Here is a 21,299-nt window from a genome sequence, read left to right on the forward strand (position 1 = left end):
CTTGCCGCAGTAAGAGTGGGTATCCCTGCTACAGGGTACCGACAAATGTGTATAGACAATCATCTAAAAGACCATCTGCCATCTTATTTCTCATTAATGTTTTCACAAACGTTAATGCAGAGAAGACCCTTTCTACACTTGCCGTTGCCGGTTGCCACCGGTAGAAGCAAGACTAATTTGAGAAGATTATAAAACATATCATAAATTTTATACCTCCCTGTTTGAACTAGCTTAACTGAGAGTTCAACAAGATTGGTAAAACTAGAGCACTGCGTGGCAGGCCAGCAACCGGCAGACGGACCAGGCGACGGCCGACCGTGCGGTGAGCTGAGGAGAGGGACTCGGGGACTCGAGGGCGACTGGAGCAGCGACCTGGATGAGGGCACGAGCCGAGCAGAGGAGAGAACTGGCGGAGGCGGCGCGTGATGACCCGAGGTCCGACCAGGAGTCGAGGGCGGGCGGGGCGCTCAGTGGTGTCTGGCATCCCTCCATGTCCGGGAGGCCAAGTCCTGTGGCGTCTGGCGTCCCTCCATGTCTGGGAGGCTGAGGCCCGAGCGACGGATGCGCTAGCCACCCTGTAGGTCTGCCAGTGTGGGTTGGCCATAAACACGGGTGGAGAGGTGGACTAGGGTAGGCTGCTTAGAGTATGCCACGGCATACCGTGGCCACGCTGTATGTCCGCCAGTGTGGGTTGGTCATGAACATGCACTACCGGAAACTGAGAATTCGCCGTGTGTCTGCATTTTCGCCGTGTGCAAAACAACGGGCACACGGCGAAATTCACCTGTGTCGTGCGCCGCAAGAAAAACACACGGTGAACATGCAGCACACGGCGAAGTATGTCTTTGCCGTGTGTCCGATGAATGGCATACAGCAAACTAGATCTTTGCCGTGCCAAGCGCTACCGACGGGGGTTCGCCGTCGGCCACAGACGGCGAACCCTTCGCCGTGTGCCTAGTTGGCTTCGCCATGGCACACGGCTAAGTCCCGAAATCCGGTAGTGACGGGTGGAGATGAAGACTGATACCTAGCTAGGCCTAGCTAGGGTAGTCGGGACTCCTATTGAATAATAATAATAATAATAATAATAATAATAATAATAATAATAATTCCGGTGGCACCTGCACTGGAAGCAGCGTGGAGAGACTGAATTGAACCATGAAGCAGGCTCACGTGTTATGCTAGTTTCATTTGTTTCTTTATCCTCGAGGAGCGTGGTCGGCTGATCTATCTGGCTTGGCGGCTTGGGTGGAGGCCGCCGGGAATGCCACATTAAAATTGTGCCCGAGGGTGCAGGGCACGGCGACCTACCGTACCAATTATCACGACACTGAACACCTGCGGGCTCGCAACCGGGCACAGCACGGTGGAAGATTCATCTCTGTGAACCACACAACGGCCAGGGCGGTCACCTGCATAGCCGCAGCTTGGCTTTGGCTCACGAGCTGACGAGCTCACGGGCGCGATGACGACATACCCGGCCACTCCGGTGTCCGACCCGTGCCGTACGCTACCGGCGGCGCTGGCCGTCTCCGTATCCGAAGCCCACGCCGCAGTGGCCGGTGGGGCGGCGGGGATGGGAGGTGGCGCGGCATCGGCCAGCTGGGCCCGGCCGCCGGCCGCCCGTGCCCTGCGGGCCTCCCGCCGCGAGATCTGCGTCGTCGCCACGTGCGCAAGGCGGCGGTCCGGTGGGGCCCAGATCTGCTTCCGTGCCTCGTAATTCTTTCATTCCTACCGGTAGCAGACTGCAGGTCCCGGCGTAGTACAGCGCACGACCGTGGCAGCCTGTCGGCGGCACGAGTCCTTTCCGTTCCGAACGCCTGCCTTTGGCTCACGAGCTAGTCACTACTCATGGTCACAAGCTTTCCAAAACTGCAGCCGTGCGAGATCGAGATCCCATGCCGAGATGACTTTGGTGCTAAATGGGGGCAGAAGCATGGAGCGGTCGGAGACGGCGAATGAACAGAGAGTGGAGGTAAACGATGAGCAGATAGAGGTACTCGGTTCGTGTGAGGCTAAGGATCCATCAACATCCGGATGAAGCTAAAAATTAAAGACTAGAGTCAAAATGGAAAAGGAACCGTACCGCCGCCAAGCTGTTAGCAAGATGGAAAGGTTCTACTCAAGCCAGGCAAACAAGAGTCGAGTCGAGCCAGCAACCAAGGACCGAGTGGAGCATGCAGCTCAGCTTCCGCAAGAACCTCAAGTTATCACGCGTGCTGAATGCTGATGGGTGAGCACATGGCCAGGCTAAAACATTTCCTGGAACGCACAAAGCCAGCCTACGCGCCCATCCTAAGCTGAGCCGATTCCGATCTGGACTCATTTACTCCAAACCAGCTTGAAATGATCTCAGCCATCAAGGTTACCTATCCTGTTCGGTTTGGCGCTGATGATTCGGGCCTACCTCAAATATCCTCGAGGCACAGCCGCATCCACCATCCAGCGCGGCACCTGCACGGCGCCTCCATAAATTTGGCGCGTAATAATCCCCTCCCCGAAGCTGCCCCTCACCGTCCGGGAACCATCGCCGGGGGCGGGGGCCCGCCGGCCACCGTCCACGTGGACGGATCGCCACGTGCCCCTCCATCCGGCTCGTGGAGGCAACACGTGTGCCCCCGCCCCTATAAGTATGGGCGCTTCCAAATTTGGCCGGCCGCCGCGACGGCAGGAGGAGGAGACGCAGACACAGAGAGGAATCGCGTCGTTGGATTGGATCATCCTCGCTGCTGCTGCTCGTTGAATCTTTACCCCCCCTGTCACGAATTTCTGCATCGCCGGAGCCCGGAGGACGAGATATGCCGCCGCCGCCGGACGAGCGCGGGCAGCCGCCGAGGCGCCGGAGGATGCTGGCGCTGCCGGCGGTGTGCCCGTGCGAAGCCATCGCGCCGGCAGCGCTGCTGGCGTCGCTGCTCTCCCTCACCGCCGACGCCGCCGGCCTCCAAGCGGGCGCGCTCCCCGCGCTCCGGGGCGCGGCGCGCGAGGCCGTCCGGATCGCCGGCCTGCTCCACGCGTTTCTCGACGCGGTCCGCGGCGGCCCGCTGCCCGACGAGGCGGTGCTGGGGCTCTCGGAGCTGCACGTGGCGCTGCAGAAGCTGCGCCTCCTGCTCGCCGACTGCGCCCGGAAGGGGGCGCGGCTGTGGGTGCTCATGAACGCCGAGACGGCCGCCTCCGAGCTCCGGGTCGTCATGGGGTCCGTCGCCACGGCGGTGGACGCGCTGCCGGAGGGCGCGGTCGCGGGCGCGGCGTCCGCCGAAGCGCGGGAGCTCGCGGCGCTGGCGTCCGCGCACGCATGGCGCGCGGCGGCGCGGCTGCGGCCGGACCCGGAGGACGGCCGCGCGGCGCGGGGCGTGCGCTCGGTGCTCGCGCGGTTCGCGGGCGGCGCCACGCCCGACGCCGAGGACGCCCGCCACGTGCTCGACCGCGTGGGGACCGCCACCTGGTCCGGCTGCGCCGAGGAGGCGGCGTTCCTGGAGGCCGAGCTGCTCGAGCGCCTGGAGACCGGCGGCGAGGACGACAACGACCTCGTGCTCATCGCCGGCCTCCTGGCGTTCCTCGTCTACTGCCGCGTCATCCTGTTCGATCGCATTGACGATCCCAGCAAGGCCGCGGCGGCTGCGGCGCCGGTGATGACCAGGCCGCCGGCCAGGTGCGCGGCGTGGATCAACCCGGAGGCTCTGCGGTGCCCCATCACGCTGGAGCTGATGACCGACCCGGTGACGGTGGCCACCGGCCAGACGTACGACCGCGCGTCCATCAAGAAGTGGATCAAGAGCGGGTGCCGGACGTGCCCCGTCACCGGCGAGCGGCTCCGGAGCGCGGAGCTCGTGCCCAACGTCGCGGCGCGCGGGATCATCGAGCAGCTGCTCCTCAGCCGGGGCGTCCCGCTCCAGGAGCCCAGCGGCAAGCACCGGTGCGCGGTGGACAAGACCGCCGCGCCGTTCGGCGCGGCCGCGGCCGGCGGCGTGCGGCTCGCCGTGGCGTTCCTCGTCGCGCGGCTGTCCAGGGGCACGCCCGAGCAGCAGAAGAAGGCGTCGTACGAGGCCCGGAAGCTCTCGAAGCGGAACGTCTTCTACCGGGCGTGCCTCGTGGAGGCCGGCGCCGTGCCGTGGCTGCTCCACCTGCTCTCCTCGGGCGACGCGTCCGTGCAGGACAACGCCGTGGCGGGGCTCCTGAACCTGTCCAAGCACCCGGCCGGGCGGCGGGCGCTGGTGGAGTCCGGCGGGCTCGGGCTCATCGTGGACGCCGTGAGCGTCGCCGCCAGGGTGGAGGCGCGGCAGAACGCGGCGGCCGTGCTGTTCTACCTGTCGTCGAGCCCGGAGTACTGCGAGGAGATCAGCCGCATCCCGGAGGCGATCCCGACGCTGGTGCACCTGGCGCGGGGCGGCGCGTACCGCGGCCGCAAGAACGCGCTGGTGAGCCTGTACGGGCTGCTCCAGTGCGCGGACGCGCGCGGCCGGGCGGTGTCGGCCGGCGCCGTGGCCGCGCTCGCGGGCCTGCTGCTGGGCTCCCCCGCCGCCGCCGCCGAAGGCGACGACGACCTGGCCCTCGACGCCGTCGCGCTGCTCGCGAGGATCGCGGAGCAGCCGGGCGGCGCGCACGCCGTCGCGGCGAGCTCGGAGCTGGTGACCCGGCTCGTGGACTTCCTCGGCGAGTCGGCGTCGCGGTCCGCCAAGGAGCACTGCGCGTCGCTGCTTGCGTCGCTGGGCCGGCACGGCGGCGACGGGGTGCTGGCGCTGCTGGGCAAGCTGCCGGGCCTGATGCCGGCGCTGTACGCGCTCATCGCCGACGGGACCCCGCAGGCGGTCAAGAAGGCGCGGTGGCTGGTGAACGAGATCCACCGGCACTACGAGCAGCGCCAGGCGCCGGCGGCCGCGCGCACGCCGGCTGTGGCCGGCGACCACCGCGTCATCCGTGTATAGCCGTGTACATAGCACACATGTACATTTGGTTTCTCCTCTTCTTTGCTTGGGATCATGAGGGCCCGATGTTTGTTCTTCCGCCGGCCGGCTCGAGTTTTTCGAAGAGCCAGGACGGATTTCGGCATTGTTTCGTCGTGAGATTTGTGAATACAAACGAAATTGTACAGGGAATAGTTTGTAACTTGTAAGTTGGTTTTGTGAATTGTGGTAATGAAAATCCATGGATGTACAGAGGACAGTTTGTGCGTGGTTCGTCATATTGTACTCCAAAAACAGCCTCTTTTTTTTTTAAAAAAAAGGATTTGGCAGATGGGAGTGGCAAGCAGGCACGTCGTGTGAGGCGAGGCTTCTGACAAGCAGAGGAGTCGTCTTTACCCGGCAAAGGATGGCGGTGATGGCATCTAGGGCGGCGTATTCAAATGCCTACAGGTTGCTTTGGCTGATTTGGTTGGGATTTGGTGTTGCTTGCCATTTCGAGTTTCGCAGGGGCCAAGCAAGTAGCTGCTTCTCTTTGCCTTTTGGGTATCATGTGTCTCGGTGCAAGCAAGCAGCTGTGTATCATCATGTGTCTCGGTGCAAGCAAGCACCAACATTCTCAAGCATGGACGCGTGCGCCTCGTAACTGTGGTGCTGCTTTCCCGAGTATGCAAGTCATGTGTTTTGCAGTACCAACATTCAACGCACTGAAACTCTGAACGAAACGCAGAAGCAATAAGCCTGTTTCTGGCACCAGCCTTGTGGATGCCTTATTTGCCTTATTTATATCTTCATGATATAAATAACAGGCAAGGTAACAAAAAATCAAAAGCCCGTCTAGCTCAGTCGGTAGAGCGCAAGGCTCTTAACCTTGTGGTCGTGGGTTCGAGCCCCACGGTGGGCGTTTGGTTTTCTGTTTTTTCCCCTCTTCCCCCCCCCCCCCCCCCCCCCCCCCCCCCCAAATCAGTATATTTGGTTTCTCACCTGAACGCTATCAGTGTCGTCTGCCGCTGAGTTTGAGTTTTGAAATAAAAAGCTGCATGCTTGAGGGTGAGAGCCTTATGGTGGTACCTGACATTTCCTTGGCCTTAGTTACGTTTTCCAGTTTCCATTTCTGAAGCCTGAATCAAACATCTAAGATGCCTATTGGGTATCATGGCAATTATACTCGGCAGATTCTGTACGAAGTTATGGATCAAAGGTGCAATGCCTGCATGTTTAATAAGCTTTCAGTGGCTCATTATTGGTACATAACATTGTTTTGCGACATGTAAGTAACTTTTGTTGCGCATTATAGGGTCCCCAAGAATCCCTTAAACCCTTCAACGATATGCCTGGAGTTGGGAGTACAATTGCAACATGTGGATGGAAGAACTTCTGTGGCAACAGAAACCTTGTTAGCTGTGAGTTGTGAGCTAGAGTGGAGTGGATGCATCAAGACCTAACCTAACCAACTGAAAGCCTGAAACAAAAAACAATTCATGAAGGTTTATCTAAAAAGCAAATCAAGTAGTTCCAAGGAAAAACAAATCAATCAAGAAGTTTTGGAGATAGAAAAAAGATCAAATCAACAAGAGAATTCAGACTGCACGCAGCACACCAGCAGCTTCCTCCGGGCTGCTGGTGCATGCATGCCTGCAGTTCATGAGAAATCTGCAGCAGAGGAGCAGGATCAGATGCACACTGTCGGCTGTCGCTACTCGCGGGCCGGTTGATGATGGGCGTGCGAATCATTGGGGCGGCGTGATAATATGCAGCACTTGTTTACTCATCCCAGCGTCCATCAACTTAATAGAAAAAAAATGATCTCTCTTTAAAATACCATTTCTGCAGTCAGCATCGATGTTCCAGTGCTTCGTGTGCCAGAAAGCGCGTCTTGCGGATCGGACGGCTGTACTTTCTCTGATCGGAAAATGTAAGTCTTTTTAAGATTTTCAGTAGATTCATTTTCCAATTTTACCCTTTCTGACAACGTGAAAAGGTAGATATTAATATATTCACCATGAAAAGTATTCCCATTAATACGTAATTGATAGAGATGGATATTAATATCACCATGTCCATTTTACAAAATAAAATAATTGATAGTCGGAGTTGGACCGCGTCCATGTCCTAAACTAATTACACTTATGAGCTTCATTAAACAATACTAAAAGCATCTCCCAGATACTTTTTATATCTTTCCTAGTTTACAGGAATAGATATTTTAGCGAAAAAATACCCTTCAACGACCCATTCAATTGGATATCTAAATATAGACATCCTCTATTCTCGATTTCTCGCTAACCAAAGATGGATATCAAGAATGACTCTATAGACTACATACAAGATATAGAAAAGCTATTGAAAAATGCAAAAATATGAAAAATGATTTTTACTCAAATGACTCTCTAAATGATGATTTAGAGAGTAAAATTTAGAAAGGCTCTCGAAGATACTCACCCATGCCCATGTCCATTGAGGGGTAAAGAGAACTTGTATTTTTTTCTGCGCGTTTTTTTGGTGGGTACCTTCACGCCAGCCGGCTGGCTGGAGGACCTGACGAATGACCGTCACCAACATCAAGGGGTGTTAATTATTGTCTGGACACTGCTACATAATGAATGCGTGATGGATGTCTGATTCTCACGAAATATATATTGAAAACAAACAGAAACTCAGTACTAATTAATGGTTTACAAAATCTCATCTTATAGTGGTTGGCCTGTCATGCTCTGATAATGCGTTCTCAACTCCCCTAGTGCTTCATTCCCTTTGGTTTTTCAGAAATCCTCGTGTCACCATTTCTTTGTCAGCTCGACAACACGCCGACAGATAGTGCGTTGCAGCTTAAATTTGAAGAGCACCACATCAACACGTGGTGTGGGGCGGGATTTGTTTTTTCAATGTCCTTTATGAAAGTATATCGTCAACTGAAGACTGTTCCTTCCAGAAACGACTCCCTATGGCCCATACTATGACATACTCCACCATGTCCCAGTTTGGGTCAAACCAAAAATTTTGAAGAAAGAAAATGGTTTTAAAACCAGTCGCTGAATCTGAATGCATGCCGAATGAACTCATAAAGCTTAGACCACTTGGAAAAATCTCAACCTAAGTATAAAGTTAAGACTAAATCTAATAGTTATTTTTTTCTAAGTAAAGCGTGATCTGTAATCTCTTACCAAAAGTTTTATCAAGCTTAGGAGTCAGGACACATGCACACCAATCTTGATTGATTGCAGCGACACCACATGGTTTTGCTAATAGCTACCTCCCTTCATCAGTCACAGTCGCTCTCCCTAAAGTGAGGATGGTAGCCACGGTTTCGTTGCTGTCATATCCTCTCTGGAGTATCTCCCCGTCCGTCGCTACAGAAACTGAGAGCTCATATGATTGGATTGGACAATTCGCGCTAGCTTTGGGTTACTTATTCCCCTTTAGGCCATTTTTTGGATAAAAGATAAAAATCTAGCTTCATCTACCGAAGTAGAATCAGACCAATTATTATAGCGTTCAACTCACACCACCACGAATAAGTTATAAAGCACTACGGCTTACAAGCAGATTGACAAACAAGAAAAGGTAAAAAACGATCAAACTGAACCAATCCATCTACTAGATAACCAACCCCTAGAACCGAAAAAGTGTAGCGACGACGACCGCGATCACCACGGAAGCGGCGACCATGGCGGTCGCGACGACGACGATCAGTGCCAGAAACAACAGGGAAGCCGAGGAATCCGTCCTTAAGTGCAAAGAATCGAAGGTCATTGGAGTCCATACCCAGGGAGCGTGAGTCCTTGTCGCAGGAGTTGGCGAGTTCTTCTGGCAGGAACTCCGGCGAGGTCTCCCTGCAGCGGCGTATGTTGTTGCCTAGGGAGCGTGATGCCGTTTGTCCCCTTCTCTTCTGCAGAAGTCTGTGAGTTTCTGGCCTTCGTCTTGCACGCAGTAGAGACAGCGTAGAGTCTAGCGTGTCTGATAACGTGTTATGAAGTGAAAGTAAAAGAGAGAATGATGTGATGATTGATTGATTACTGATGATGTGAGATTGTACATATTTATACCTCGCCAACAGACAGGAAGTGGCCTCTTCGAGGCACCCTTTCGGGGTGGCGGTTCCCCTTGTGGATTTACCCACTAATTACTAAATTAAACAAATAATTACTAATTAATCTATTTTTTCTTCAACAATACCAAATCCTGGCCTCCTAACTCTTCAAAGAACCTAATTGGGCCCAGCACGAAGGACAAGCCCACTGTTTCGATGCTATACGTACGCAAGCTCCATATAAGTGACACTCCCCAGCACACCAATTCGGCCCATTTCGCCCGCCCGATACAGAACGTGCCAAGTAACGGCCCCTGGAGGGAGAAGACATCGAAAGTGTGATAGTAATTTCCATTATCCAAACGAATGCATACAGGCAAGAAACCGAAGTCACTGCACAAAAGTCAGTTCGTGGATATCCAAACATTTATATGGTACAAACAACATTTCATTTCTTTTATACTCGGGTTCGGAGAGGATGGCGTGCCATTCGAGGTAATCACATCGCTCGCAATCAGCGTGGTTCGACAATTAAGTAAAACATCACATCTACTACTCGCATCACATATGCAGCGCATCCGTTTAATCGCTTGGGAAATTACAGGGCCGTCTTATGCCGTTTGATGGACTACAGTTAGGGTGGTAAAGGGTCCTAAATTTTGGTCTAAAAAATCTAAGAGCTAGGTCCTAAAAAAGTTGGGCTCTAATCATATATAATTTTAAACTAAAATATTTAAGAGCCATATTATGCTGTGAATAGACCGCTAGGACTATAACCCATTACCGCCACCAAAACCCAGCATAAGCACGGCGCAAATGTCCCCTACCTTCAAACCTGCCCGTGAGGCAAACTCGCCCCATCCAGAACTTATCCGAGCAATATCCGAGAACTGCCGGTTGAAGTACTGCAGCAACAGTTTTCGAAAAAGGAAAAAAACACACTCAGAGTTCGACCTGAGCATGTGTGAATGGCTACAGCAAGGGGTTCATCCAAAACTCACCAGCATCCCTTTGCAGGCGCTGGTACGGTTCATCCTGCACACGTACATGCGCTTGTTTCCGTTGCGGGAGATCACATCCCGGAGCTCAGCGTGCTCGTCCGGTGTCGGCGCAAGACCGGGTCCCAAGACGTAAGACACTTTGATCCACCCGGCGCGGAACTGCATCAAGGTGGGGGACCGAGCGTAGCTCGGTTGGCGCGCACTCCAGGCGTGGAGGCCGCCGGTGCTGCGTTCGAGCTCTGCTCGACCCGGGATTTTCCCACCGGATGCAGAGGCGTGCATGTGGTATGTGTGCGTGCGTGTGGTGTGTTTCGAGACTACTCGAGCAGTCTCGTCTGCCTTGATTCTGGTCAGCGTGGGTGTCCAAAATCTTAAATAACTCCCCAGTGTGTGTGCGTGCGTGTGGTGTGAGTGCTTCAGTATGGTGCGTTTCGAGACTACTCGAGCAGTCTCGTCTGCGTTGAGTCTGGTCAGCGTGGGTGTCCAAAATCTTAAATAACTCCCCAGTGTGTGTGCGTGCGTGTGGTGTGAGTGCTTCAATATGGTGCGTTTCGAGACTACTCGAGCAGTCTCGTCTGCGTTGAGTCTGGTCAGCGTGGGTGTCCAAAATCTTAAATAACTCCCCAGTGTGTGTGCGTGCGTGTGGTGTGAGTGCTTCAGTATGGTGCGTTTCGAGACTACTCGAGCAGTCTCGTCTGCGTTGAGTCTGGTCAGTGTGGGTGTCCAAAATCTTAAATAACTCCCTAATGCTCTGGGTGCTTTTAGAAAAAAAAAAACTGCATCAAGGTTACAGGAATTGTTAGAAGACGCCATGGGGAAAAATTAATGGAAAACACCTCCGGTGTTGTTGCGTAATACTGTACCGTTCGAAACCAAACATCCTAAGCTGCGTTCAAGATTGTCCTGTGAAGGCGTGGAGGCCGCCGGTGCTGCGTTCGAGCTCTGCTCGACCCGGGATTTTCCCCACCGGATGCAGAGGCGTGCGTGTGGTATGTGTGCGTGCGTGTGGTGTGTTTCGAGACTACTCGAGCAGTCTCGTCTGCGTTGAATCTGGTCAGCGTGGGTGTCCAAAATCTTAAATAACTCCCCAGTGTGTGTGCGTGCGTGTGGTGTGAGTGCTTCAATATGGTGCGTTTCGAGACTACTCGAGCAGTCTCGTCTGCGTTGAGTCTGGTCAGCGTGGGTGTCCAAAATCTTAAATAACTCCCCAGTGTGTGTGCGTGCGTGTGGTGTGAGTGCTTCAGTATGGTGCGTTTCGAGACTACTCGAGCAGTCTCGTCTGCGTTGAGTCTGGTCAGCGTGGGTGTCCAAAATCATAAATAACTCCCTAATGCTCTGGGTGCTTTTAGAAAAAAAAAGAACTGCATCAAGGTTACAGGAATTGTTAGAAGACGCCATGGGGAAAAATTAATGGAAAACACCTCCGGTGTTGTTGCGTAATACTGTACCGTTCGAAACCAAACATCCTAAGCTGCGTTCAAGATTGTCCTGTGAAGGCTCGCGCTCCAGTCCGGTGCAGCTGAAAAACCTGGCTTCGACCCAACCGGTAGCGATCTCGGAGAAAAACACGTCGCCGCCTGCACAGGGGGGGGTCTATTCATCGCTTAAAGCGAAATTCGCTGGATCCATCGCAGAAGAGTTCCGTGCGTCGTCCCGATGCCCGTGTCCCACGTGGGTTATAGTGGGCCGACCCCCTGCGGCCGATTTCATGTTTCGTTTCAGCCATTCAAATTCCACGAGCTAAATATTTCACCGTTTTATCGTTTCAGCCACTCCACAGCGAATTCAATAAAAAGAGAAATCATGTTTTATTTGATCAAAACATATTCTAGAGGAACGTGAAATTTGAAAAGTAAACTAGGAACACGTGACCAGGTTTAAACATCTTCTGAAAAACATTTGTACCATTAAAAACTTCGAACAATTTGGAATGTTCTGAAACTTTCAATTTATTTCGAAACATTCGGATTTGTTTTCGAGACATTTCAAAAGTGTTGCGGAAAATTTTCAGATTGTTCCGAAACATTCAAATTTGTTTTCGAGACATTGCAGAAGAGTTCCGGAACATTAAGCTATTTTTTGAAAAGTGTTCCGAAATATTTTGACTTGTTTAGCAGATTATTCCCAAACATTTCAAAAAGTGTTCCCGAACATTCAGATGTTTTCGAAAAAGGTGTTCCCGGAACATTCTGATTTGTTTAGTAGATTGTTCTGTTTTCATAATGTTCCGAAACATTCAGATTTGTTTTGTGAACATTTCAAAAATATTCTGGAAAACTTTCATATTCTTCCGAAACATTCAGATTTGTTTTTGGGACATTTCAAAAGTGTTCCGGAACATTAACACATTTTCAAAAGTATTCTGAAACATTCTGACTTGTTTATTGTCATGTTTTCTTAATGTTCCGAAACTTTCAATTTATTTCGAAACATGCAGATTTGTTCTGGGACACTTTCAAATTTGGTTTGAAAACATTTCAAAAATTTGTTTTCGGAACATTTCAAAAAGTCTTCCGAAACATTAAGATGTTTTCAAAAGTGTTTCGAAACATTCTGACTTGTTTAGTAGATTGTCTTGTTTTTAGAATGATCTGAAACTTTCAGCTTATTCCGAAACATTCAGATTCGTTTTGGAAACATTTCAAAAAATAAAAGTGTTCCCGAACATTCAGATGTAAGGTGTTCCCGGAACATTCTGATTTGTTTAGTAGATTGTTTTGTTTTCATAATATTCCAAAACTTTCAGTATTGTTCTAAAACATTCAGATTTGTTTTTGGAACATTTCAAAAATATTCTGAAAACATTCAGATTTATTTTCAGGACATTTCAAAAGTGTTCTGGAACATAAAGATGTTACTTGTTTAGTAGATTGTTTTGTTTTCAGAATGTTTTGAAACTTTTAGGATTATTCCGAAACATTTTGTTTTTGTTTCGAAACATTCGAGATTATTCCAAAAAAGTTTCAAATTCCTCCAAAACATTCAAATGAGTGTCGTCATTCAAATTATTCTGGAACAATTTGGAATGTTTCGAAACTTTCAGTTTATTCCGAAACATTTAGATTTGTTCTGGAAACATTTCAAAAATATTCTGGAAAACTTTCATATTGTTCCGAAACATTCAGATTTGTTTTCGGAACATTTCAAAAGTGTTCCGAAACATTAAGATAAGTAAAGAATTCAGAATAATAGCAAACCTCTCAAATTTGTTTGTGATACATCAATAATTGGTTCAGAATAGCCCGTTTGATGAGTGAATACATGTGTGCTTGGAGAATTAATATCATCTTGCTCAACTTGAGGAGTATAACATGAATGGAATATCTGCTCTACACAATCAGATGAGTAGTCAATGCTGTCAGTGCTGACATCTTTCTGAATGAAAAAAGTATCATTCACCAAGATATTGTTCGTCGCAGATGGCAGGGGAGAAGGATCAAACACTGGACCAATATTGGGAGTAGCACTTTTGTCAAATTGTGCAGTGCTGCTAAGTTGCAGAGTCTGCCTCGCAGATGTTTGAGGAGAGGGATCATAGACTGTACTAACTGGAACGAATTCTGAATTACCATCTTTGTGAAAATCAGGAACACAGCTCGCTGACACAGTATCAGACGCTATCTCAGCAGAAAGAAGGGCCAAACGAATGAGAAAAACTGGACGAAAGACATCTGAGAAATCTGAATAAGCTTGTTCATCATTGCTAATAATTTTAGAAGAAATATCATTTTTCAAGCAATTGCAATGCTTGGCTATTAAATCTTGAATACTTGGTGGGATCTACAATGAAATGAAAAAAAGGAAGTAACTCATAACTACCAACTTGCTTGAAAAAACTTTGAAAAATGTATCAGGTTAAAGAATTTGAAAAAAGAGAGAGTAGAAATAAACATACTTGGAAAGGGCTGTAAGTCTCAGGATGTGGGACTGGAGCTTGACCAGAGTTCATACAGATTGCAGGATGAAAAAGATCAACATCATCAGTTGCTTGGCGATATGGAGAAGAAGGATGAGGGACTGTAGCTTGATTGGAGTTCAGGGAGATTGCAGGTTGGAAAGACTCAGCATTGTCAGTAGCCTCACAATATAGAGAAGGAGGATGTGGGACTGAAGCTTCATCGGAATACAGAGAAATAGCAGGTTGAAAAGACTCAACATTATCAGAAGCTTCGAAATATGGAGAAGAACTTAAACTACGAAACTGCAAAAAGAAGTAGACTTATATTAATTTTGTATGATGATTATGTGGAGCGCAAAAAAAGAAGCAGAAATAAACTAAATTAATATAGCTTACCTCAAGAATGCCAAAAGAAGGACGACCAGGGTTTGATAAATTCCTGTCCACATTAGCCACAAAACAGAAATCTTCTGATGACACATTACAGATTCTTGGCAGCTCATACGAGATCTTGTGATGATTGGCATAATTGCTACTTAAGTCTACAAAATCGAAGTATGCAATCTGCGGGGATGAAAAAAAAAGACGTAATGATTAAACAGACCAAAGTGAACATAAAACAGAACAAATAATAAAGAAAATAAAAAAGAAGACTATAACTTACAGCAAGTAGAGGCAAACAAGATCCGACATATATTTTACCACTGTCTTTTGAAGAAATAAATCCCTGGTACTTCTTAACCTCAGCGAAAATGTAACCCATGGCATGAGAGGACCAGTCATATGAATTAATTTGAGAGACATCCGATAGATATGGAACATAGTTCAGATTCACAAAGTTCTGGGTGGAAGGGCAAATGATAGTTGAAAGGGCAACAAGCATGAACAATCTGATAAAAGAATCCTCATCATGTTCGCCGAGAAGTTTTGTCACAGCATCACGAATAGAAAGTTTGCTACCAGGCATGACAATAGGATTGGGCTGACTCCTTGGATCACATGGTTTGCTACCAGCATTATGAAGATGGATTGGAATGTCTCCAGAAGGTATTCCAAGTATTTGTTGGACCATAAATCTTGTGAACTTGAAAGACTTTACTCTGTGCTTGAACTCAGAAAGATCGACCACAACCTGGCCGATGACCCATTCAAGGAAAGGCATGGGGACATTGAACTTCTGAAAACCTAAAAACCTTTCAAGACCATACTTCTCCAAGAACCCTTTTTGATCTTCAGAAAGGGAATGAATCACTTTATGGAAACGCTTACTAGAGAAGCGATACTTGACACGATCCATGTATGTTCCCATCCTAGAGAACCCACCTAATAAAAACCAAAGTATGAATCAGCTAAACTACGAACTAAATTCTGAGAGAAAACCAATGTAGCAGATGAATTTGAACACATTAATAGAGAGCTTAATGTTCACTACAGTGGTATGGGGTGAATTTGAACTAAATTACAGTATACAAAATTTGAATAATATCAACGAAAATTAGATGGATAAGTCACACAGCCAAGTAGACAAAAAGAGTAAAAACGATGAAACAAAAACATCTAGTTCGAAGCTAAATGACTACGAAAACACATACTGAAAAAACGAAGGGGAAGGTAACATAAAGCAATTAAAGTTCATAGCTGAACCGATCAGCAGCAAAGAAAAATTGGATGTCAGGATATAACATAAAAGCAAAAAGGAACAAGATGATTCGAACCTTTCAACGATGCTCCAGCAGATCTAAGTTCACGTACGATGAGAAGACAACGAACTGAAACAACTACACTGTGGGGTGTGAAAAAAAAGAGGAATATTAATTAGAGTGAGGTTAAGAAACGAGATGAAATTAAACGAACTTCGAATATGCGGGGACGAAATCAACCATCGGCATGAAGGGGATCGCTTGAATCGCCTGAATCGCCTGAAACCCTAACCTGGGATCAGAAAAGAGAGGCTGAGGAATAGATAGGAGAGGAAAAACGTGACCAGTCTAAAATGGGCCGCGGGCTAAATGGGCCTCGGAAACGAAATGAAGAGCGTAACGGGGAAACGAAAAAGTCTTCTGCGACGAATCGCCACGCAGTAACGCGCGCGATGAATAGACACGCCGGCCTGCACACGCCCCAACTAGGGACAGAACAACAGGCCATCCGGATTCGAGTAGAACATCGCCACCTCTTTCGAAAACTTCTACTAACAAGCGACAGCCATCGCACAAGACCAACTCCACATCACACCCGGCGTACAGGTCGAAGATGGGCCTGACGCCCGCGGTCAAAACCTTCCCAGAAAAGCAAATCGTTCCTTGTTTTGTTAATAAAGATCCAATGCATTTTTGTATCACTGCAGTAGTGTTCATCCGTGGATAAACGCATCTTACCATGCCGAGCCTTGATTTTTCCCCGATTGGTTGACCTGCCGGCAGATGGCTTTGCCTCCATGGCCGCGCTGCGAGGGGCAGACACTGGTCAGATCAGATGAGGCAAGATGGATTAGCGGGCAAGACGATTTGTACTTACCCAAGGAGGAACCATGCTTGTGCGAATCAAGACAGGCCAAACAGATCTGAATTCGCAGCCTATGAAACACGGATACGTAGGGGTGCCGCCGTATCCCGTATCTGATATGTATCGCATACGCCATGCATACGCAGATGATACGTATCCAAGGTGTATCGGCGTACTGGGCCGTATTGGGCCTAGAAACTCAAGATTGGATACGTATCTGTGTGTGATACGGCCCAGTAGCCCAACTAGTAGATGACAGATGGGTGGGGAAGGAGCACCGCCGCATTCGCCCGCCCCACGCCCGCAGATGCACCCGCTTGTGCCGAGAGGGGTGGGGAAGGAGCTGCTGAGGAAGAAGGTTGAGGGAGATGGTCGCCGTCCGCGGGGAAGAATCCCTTCCGCCGCCGCGCGGTCGAGCCCGAGGCAGCCTTCCTGCCCGCGTGCTGCGCTCGATCCGCCGCGCCGGTTCGCCGGCGAGCTCGTCCTGCCCGACGCCGGCGAGCTCGTCTTGCTCGACGCTGCGCTCCGCCCCGAGCCGGATCCGATCGCCGGCGCGCGTGGGGAAGGAGTTGTCGGCGCGCGTTGAGAAGGAGCTACCGGTGCTGGCCTCGAGGCCGCGCGCTGCCGGAGAGGGAGGGGCCGCCAGCCGGCCGGGGAAGGGAGGCGCCGGCGGCTGGCCGGGAAGGGTGGGATGGGAGACCGAGAGAGAAGAGAGAATGGGAGAGAGAGACGGGGAGACCGGGAGGGAGGGGGAGATAAGATAAGGTTATGTTTTTTTATTTTGCCCCTTTCCTTTTTCAATAATTATATTTTAGTTTCTAAAACTTCTATTTCCTCACATTCTAGTTCCTATAACTTTTATTTTCTCACATTTTAATCCCTATAAAGATAATAAATGAATTTTTAAAGTAAAATGCCCACACTGTTTTTAGGTGTTTTAACTGCTTTTCGTTGTATCTGAGTGTGGCTATTTAATATACATTATTATCTATTTATTTATATTTTTAGGTAAACGTATCCGTATCCGTGCTCTTAGTTCGCAGCAGGCCCGATCGAGACCCGCCCTATGTACCTCCAACGATAGGAGAGTTTCGCAAGAAGCAGAGGTGAGGTGAGGCGGAGCGGAGAGTGCGAGGCCGCTTGTTTTCCCGTGGGCGCGAGGATGGGGGAGCCGCAGCGTGGCCCTACCCTCCGGTCATTTTTACAGGCAGCACATGCACGCCTTTTTTTATTATTATTATGATTCAGATAAAGACCCAACATGTCAACACGTTCACTTATCCAACCTTTCAACGCTCATGTTCAAAGCATATTATTTATATATGAACACATAAAATCTTCAAAAACGTAAACTTACAACATCAGGTTCTGTTTCAACACTCAAAAACATTTTGGCGGAACATAATTAACACAGTAATTATACGGTGCAGAAAAGGGTCGAAACCAGGGGAGAACTTCGCACACGGGGCATGGAATGGATCCATCCAGCCATCCACCGATCAGTTGTTCCACAGCCAGGAGTTCCAGCTGCACAGCTGCGCTTCCTCTGCGCCGTGGTGGGTGACCCCAGCAGCGGCGAACAAGGCATCTGGAAGGTCGAAGCTGCATACCTCGTCGCTGATCACGCCACCGTCCTCTTCCTCGGACGAGAGGGCACCGTGGCCGGTACAGTCGCCACTGCTGAGGTGGTCGTGTTTCAGCTGCACCAGCAGCTTCTCGGTGCCTGACGCCGCAGTGTGCTCGTCCAGCTGGTCAACCTCTTGGGCAGTGATGGTCGCCGATGGGGATGTATCCTTGCCTTGCAGCTGCTCCGTCAGGGAGATTACCTGTTGGAGACATCGTTATATTGTGTCAGTCCCTTTGATCGGTTGAAACGTATATATCAGGCATTGTGATCTGATCTGATAAATAGGAATCATCAGCACATGCAACTCTGGGTTTATTGTTTTTTATGTACATTAACATTTAAGACAAAGCATGTGGCGATCAAATACTTAGGTGGAATAGCAGTGACATGAGTGATAAACCGTGGCAGTATCCCTTACAAGGCCTTAAGAAAGAAGTTAATAGCTTATAACACATAATTTGCACAGATCTCACTATGCCAATGTTCATATTTTGTTCATAAATACGATTAAACGCAAAGTGCAAGCTTCGTAATGCTTTTTTATATATCACTTCCCCAAAAACAGCATTAAACAAGCTAAAAAACTGCAAATTAGCTATAAGATCAGCCCATCCCCAGATAGCTTTAGACACATGTTTAACTGTTTCTAGCCAGCCAACAATTTAGTAGTATCCCTATTTTCCAAGTAGTATTCTGAATTTGAAACAGCAGGGGTTATACATGCATGTAGTCAGTAGTCTGATCTGAGTACAGAGTATAACATATATCAATTAGTCCAACAAGTCTGCATCATTTTCACAGTTCTACCCAAGAAAAATAATATTCAAAACTCGAGGAATTTTAAAATGGATGCATCTAGTGAAGATAGCATAAATGTGGTTAATGCCATGAACATTAATTGCAATATTTTCAGTTCGCAGGCAAGCACTAGATATAGAGGTGGGCATAAATAGCAGGAGGGGTAAAAGAACCAGTCAATATTGGGAGATATTGAAAAGAAAAACACACAGTTAATAGTGCGGGGATTGCTGGAAAAAAAACAAGCACTAGATATTAGTGATTATTCATTTTAATAAGTATTCGTACATACCCCTCATAAAAGCATTAAATTCTAAAGTAAACAATTATTTTGATTAAATATCTTATTATAGCACTTGACAAAAATAGCAATACTTCAATTTATGTCTTTCAAAAGGTGTGAAGCATAGATTAGAGTAATTAAATCTTTCACATCACATAGATTAGCGTAGTTTATCGGATTTGGACTTGGGAGATGAATGATAGGTACCCAAGATTCCTAAGCCCTGCAGAGTTAATTGTATAAGTACATCCAGTAGTGGGTGGCCGCTGATGACTACCTATATGGCCAAATTGAAGGCGACAAAAGTGGTATCTTATTTAATGTTAACAAACAGTAGCCTATCGTGGGAAGGCAACATATTTGGGCCGAGATCCTTAGCCTTTCAGAAAAATCGAATTCCAGGAACAACCTTTTTCTAGTTAAACCCTTAAACTCCTTGTAGTCTTTAAGTGGCATTTTTTTATAGAAAGAACAGTTTTTTTTCCTGATAAGAGTTAAATTCAAACTCTGCAAAGAACTTGCTATCATAGTGAGACTACTGAATATGCAAGTTTTTCTATTGTTTTGGGCAAGAAGTTGACAGTTACTATGCTCTGAATATGTTCCTCTTATAGCCCATGTTCAGTAGCATAGATGACACTGATTGGACATACAAGCTAGCTTTTCACATCAACTAAATCACAATGACTGCAAACTCATATTCCTTATTCCTAAATCCTAACTCTAGTTCATACACATATTTCTGCACTTGCCATTCTATCTTACCATGACATGGAACTACAGACTATGAACTTTTGCATTTTATTTATCATATAGATCAGAAAATCACCAATATAAAAGGCACCCAATAATATCAATTAGAAATTAATATGAAGCTCAAGGACTGAACTAAAAAATTGTAGCTCAATAATGCCAGCTAAATTATCAAGTGGTTAATACCAACAAACTCAAGGATCTGGATGGCATTTTCTACTTATTCGATCACCCTGGGCGCACACATGCTACTTCCACCTACTACTGGCGACCAAGCCAATTACTGGCAAGCCAAGAAGCATCAACAAGAGCTATGCAGTAATCGATGATACTGAGTAAAAATTGATTTGCCATGGAGACGAGACGAGGTGATGAGGCAGCCACCTGTGCCCTGAGGCTGTCGTTGTCGGCGAGTAGGCCCTGGTGATCGGCGGCAAGCGCGTCGTAGGCAGCCTTGAGACGGTCGTAGTCGGTCTCGAGCTGCTTGGTCTTCCAGCGCGCGCGGCGGTTCTGGAACCAGACGGCCACCTGGCGGGGCGCCATCCCCAGCCGGCGCGCCAGCTCGGTCTTGCGCTCCGGCTCCAGCTTGTTCTCCTCCTCGAAGCTCCGCTCCAGGAGCTGCACCTGCTCCGCCGTCAGCCGGCGCTTCTTCTCCGGCGCCTGCTCGTCGTAGTACTCCTCCTCCAGGAGCTCCTCGTGCGTTGTGAAGAACGGCCGCTTGCCCACGCGCGCCGCGTCGTCCATGCCGAGAACCGCCATCGGAATACCTGCGAGCAAGCAAGCAACCGGAGCCTCAGGAGCCGGCTCTCCCCATCCAGATCTGGCCACGGTCCGCGGGACGGCCACGCACCTCGGATGAAGCCGTTGCTGTTGGCGCTGCCCCCGCCGCCGAAGAGCAGCATCTGCGCGCCGCCGCCGCCGCCCCGCCGTGCGCCGCCCGAGTCGACGCCGACGCGGCCCGGATCCATGCTGATTCTTGCTCTTCTTCTTGCCCTCTCCCTTCTCCTTGTCCCCTTCCTCCCAAAGAACGAAACAAAAACCCAATCTTGAAACCCGCACGTGCGCGCGCGCGCACACACACGCTCTTAAACGGCCGCTTTGAAATCCGTGCAGCAGCGGCCGCCGCCGCGCCGAGGCGATCGAGGGCGGTGTTGGGCCGGCTCTCAGCTCAGCTCAGATGAAGCAGGAGGAGGAGGCGAGCTTATGGCGGAAGAAGCTGGTGCTCCAGAGCACGCGCGTGGACGTCTTCATGGGGTGCAGCGAGAACCCCATGACCCCGCCGCAGAGCAAGGACACGGGCGGCTTCCTCCGGCGAGCGGCTCCGTCCGGTGCCCGGGTCGGCCGGCCAGGGACTGGATTGCAAATAAAATTTTGTGGAGGGGGTTGACACGGAGGGATGGGCCGATAGGAGCTCCGGTGGTGGATGCCGCTCCTAGTGTTTTTTTTTCTAACTTTATTTTTTATTTGGGAACTTTTTTTGGCTGAATTTTGCAGCTAAAGTTGAGA

At 49.3% G+C, this 21,299-nt stretch overlaps 3 protein-coding genes and 1 non-coding gene across 4 annotated transcripts; 2 read left to right on the forward strand and 2 right to left on the reverse strand.

Annotated features, from left to right (window-relative positions):
• The first annotated feature begins 2,626 nt into the window (after positions 1–2,626).
• Positions 2,627–5,230, forward strand: LOC120712339 (U-box domain-containing protein 19-like). The gene has a single exon (XM_039998098.1). It carries the CDS (start codon positions 2,799–2,801, stop codon positions 4,920–4,922), a length of 2,124 nt encoding a protein of 707 aa, XP_039854032.1. The 5' UTR covers positions 2,627–2,798; the 3' UTR covers positions 4,923–5,230.
• Positions 5,231–5,729: 499 nt separating this feature from the next.
• Positions 5,730–5,802, forward strand: TRNAK-CUU. Its single transcript has one exon. It is a non-coding gene; the product is annotated as a tRNA-Lys (tRNA).
• A 7,289-nt stretch (positions 5,803–13,091) lies between these two features.
• Positions 13,092–15,875, reverse strand: LOC120712340. Its single transcript, XM_039998099.1, has 6 exons — positions 15,708–15,875; positions 15,543–15,610; positions 14,492–15,150; positions 14,224–14,391; positions 13,825–14,130; positions 13,092–13,709 (listed from the first exon to the last, which is right to left on the reverse strand). The coding sequence occupies exons 3-6, from the start codon at positions 15,134–15,136 to the stop codon at positions 13,110–13,112; spliced, it is 1,719 nt and encodes a 572-aa protein (XP_039854033.1). The 5' UTR covers positions 15,137–15,150; positions 15,543–15,610; positions 15,708–15,875; the 3' UTR covers positions 13,092–13,109.
• A 1,721-nt stretch (positions 15,876–17,596) lies between these two features.
• LOC120712341 (homeobox-leucine zipper protein HOX5-like) lies at positions 17,597–21,299 on the reverse strand. Its single transcript, XM_039998100.1, has 3 exons — positions 20,644–21,299; positions 20,178–20,560; positions 17,597–18,158 (listed from the first exon to the last, which is right to left on the reverse strand). The coding sequence occupies exons 1-3, from the start codon at positions 20,759–20,761 to the stop codon at positions 17,832–17,834; spliced, it is 828 nt and encodes a 275-aa protein (XP_039854034.1). The 5' UTR covers positions 20,762–21,299; the 3' UTR covers positions 17,597–17,831.

Source organism: Panicum virgatum, chromosome 6K (assembly GCF_016808335.1).
Source record: "Panicum virgatum strain AP13 chromosome 6K, P.virgatum_v5, whole genome shotgun sequence".
Taxonomy (NCBI): domain Eukaryota; kingdom Viridiplantae; phylum Streptophyta; class Magnoliopsida; order Poales; family Poaceae; genus Panicum; species Panicum virgatum.

What these genes read in the sequence shown, in the direction of transcription:
- LOC120712339 (XM_039998098.1), top strand. Translation starts at nt 2,799, where the DNA reads ATGCCGCCGCCGCCGGACGAGCGCGGGCAGCCGCCGAGGCGCCGGAGG.
- LOC120712341 (XM_039998100.1), bottom strand. Translation starts at nt 20,761, where the DNA reads ATGGATCCGGGCCGCGTCGGCGTCGACTCGGGCGGCGCACGGCGGGGC. An exon ending in CAGCAACGGCTTCATCCGAG is followed by an intron (nt 20,561 to 20,643) that starts GTGCGTGGCCGT and finishes GCTTGCTCGCAG; the next exon opens with GTATTCCGATGGCGGTTCTC. An exon ending in ACGACAGCCTCAGGGCACAG is followed by an intron (nt 18,159 to 20,177) that starts GTGGCTGCCTCA and finishes TGTCTCCAACAG; the next exon opens with GTAATCTCCCTGACGGAGCA.
- LOC120712340 (XM_039998099.1), bottom strand. Translation starts at nt 15,136, where the DNA reads ATGGGAACATACATGGATCGTGTCAAGTATCGCTTCTCTAGTAAGCGT. An exon ending in CTTCTTTTGGCATTCTTGAG is followed by an intron (nt 14,131 to 14,223) that starts GTAAGCTATATT and finishes TTCTTTTTGCAG; the next exon opens with TTTCGTAGTTTAAGTTCTTC. An exon ending in AGACTTACAGCCCTTTCCAA is followed by an intron (nt 13,710 to 13,824) that starts GTATGTTTATTT and finishes ATTTCATTGTAG; the next exon opens with ATCCCACCAAGTATTCAAGA.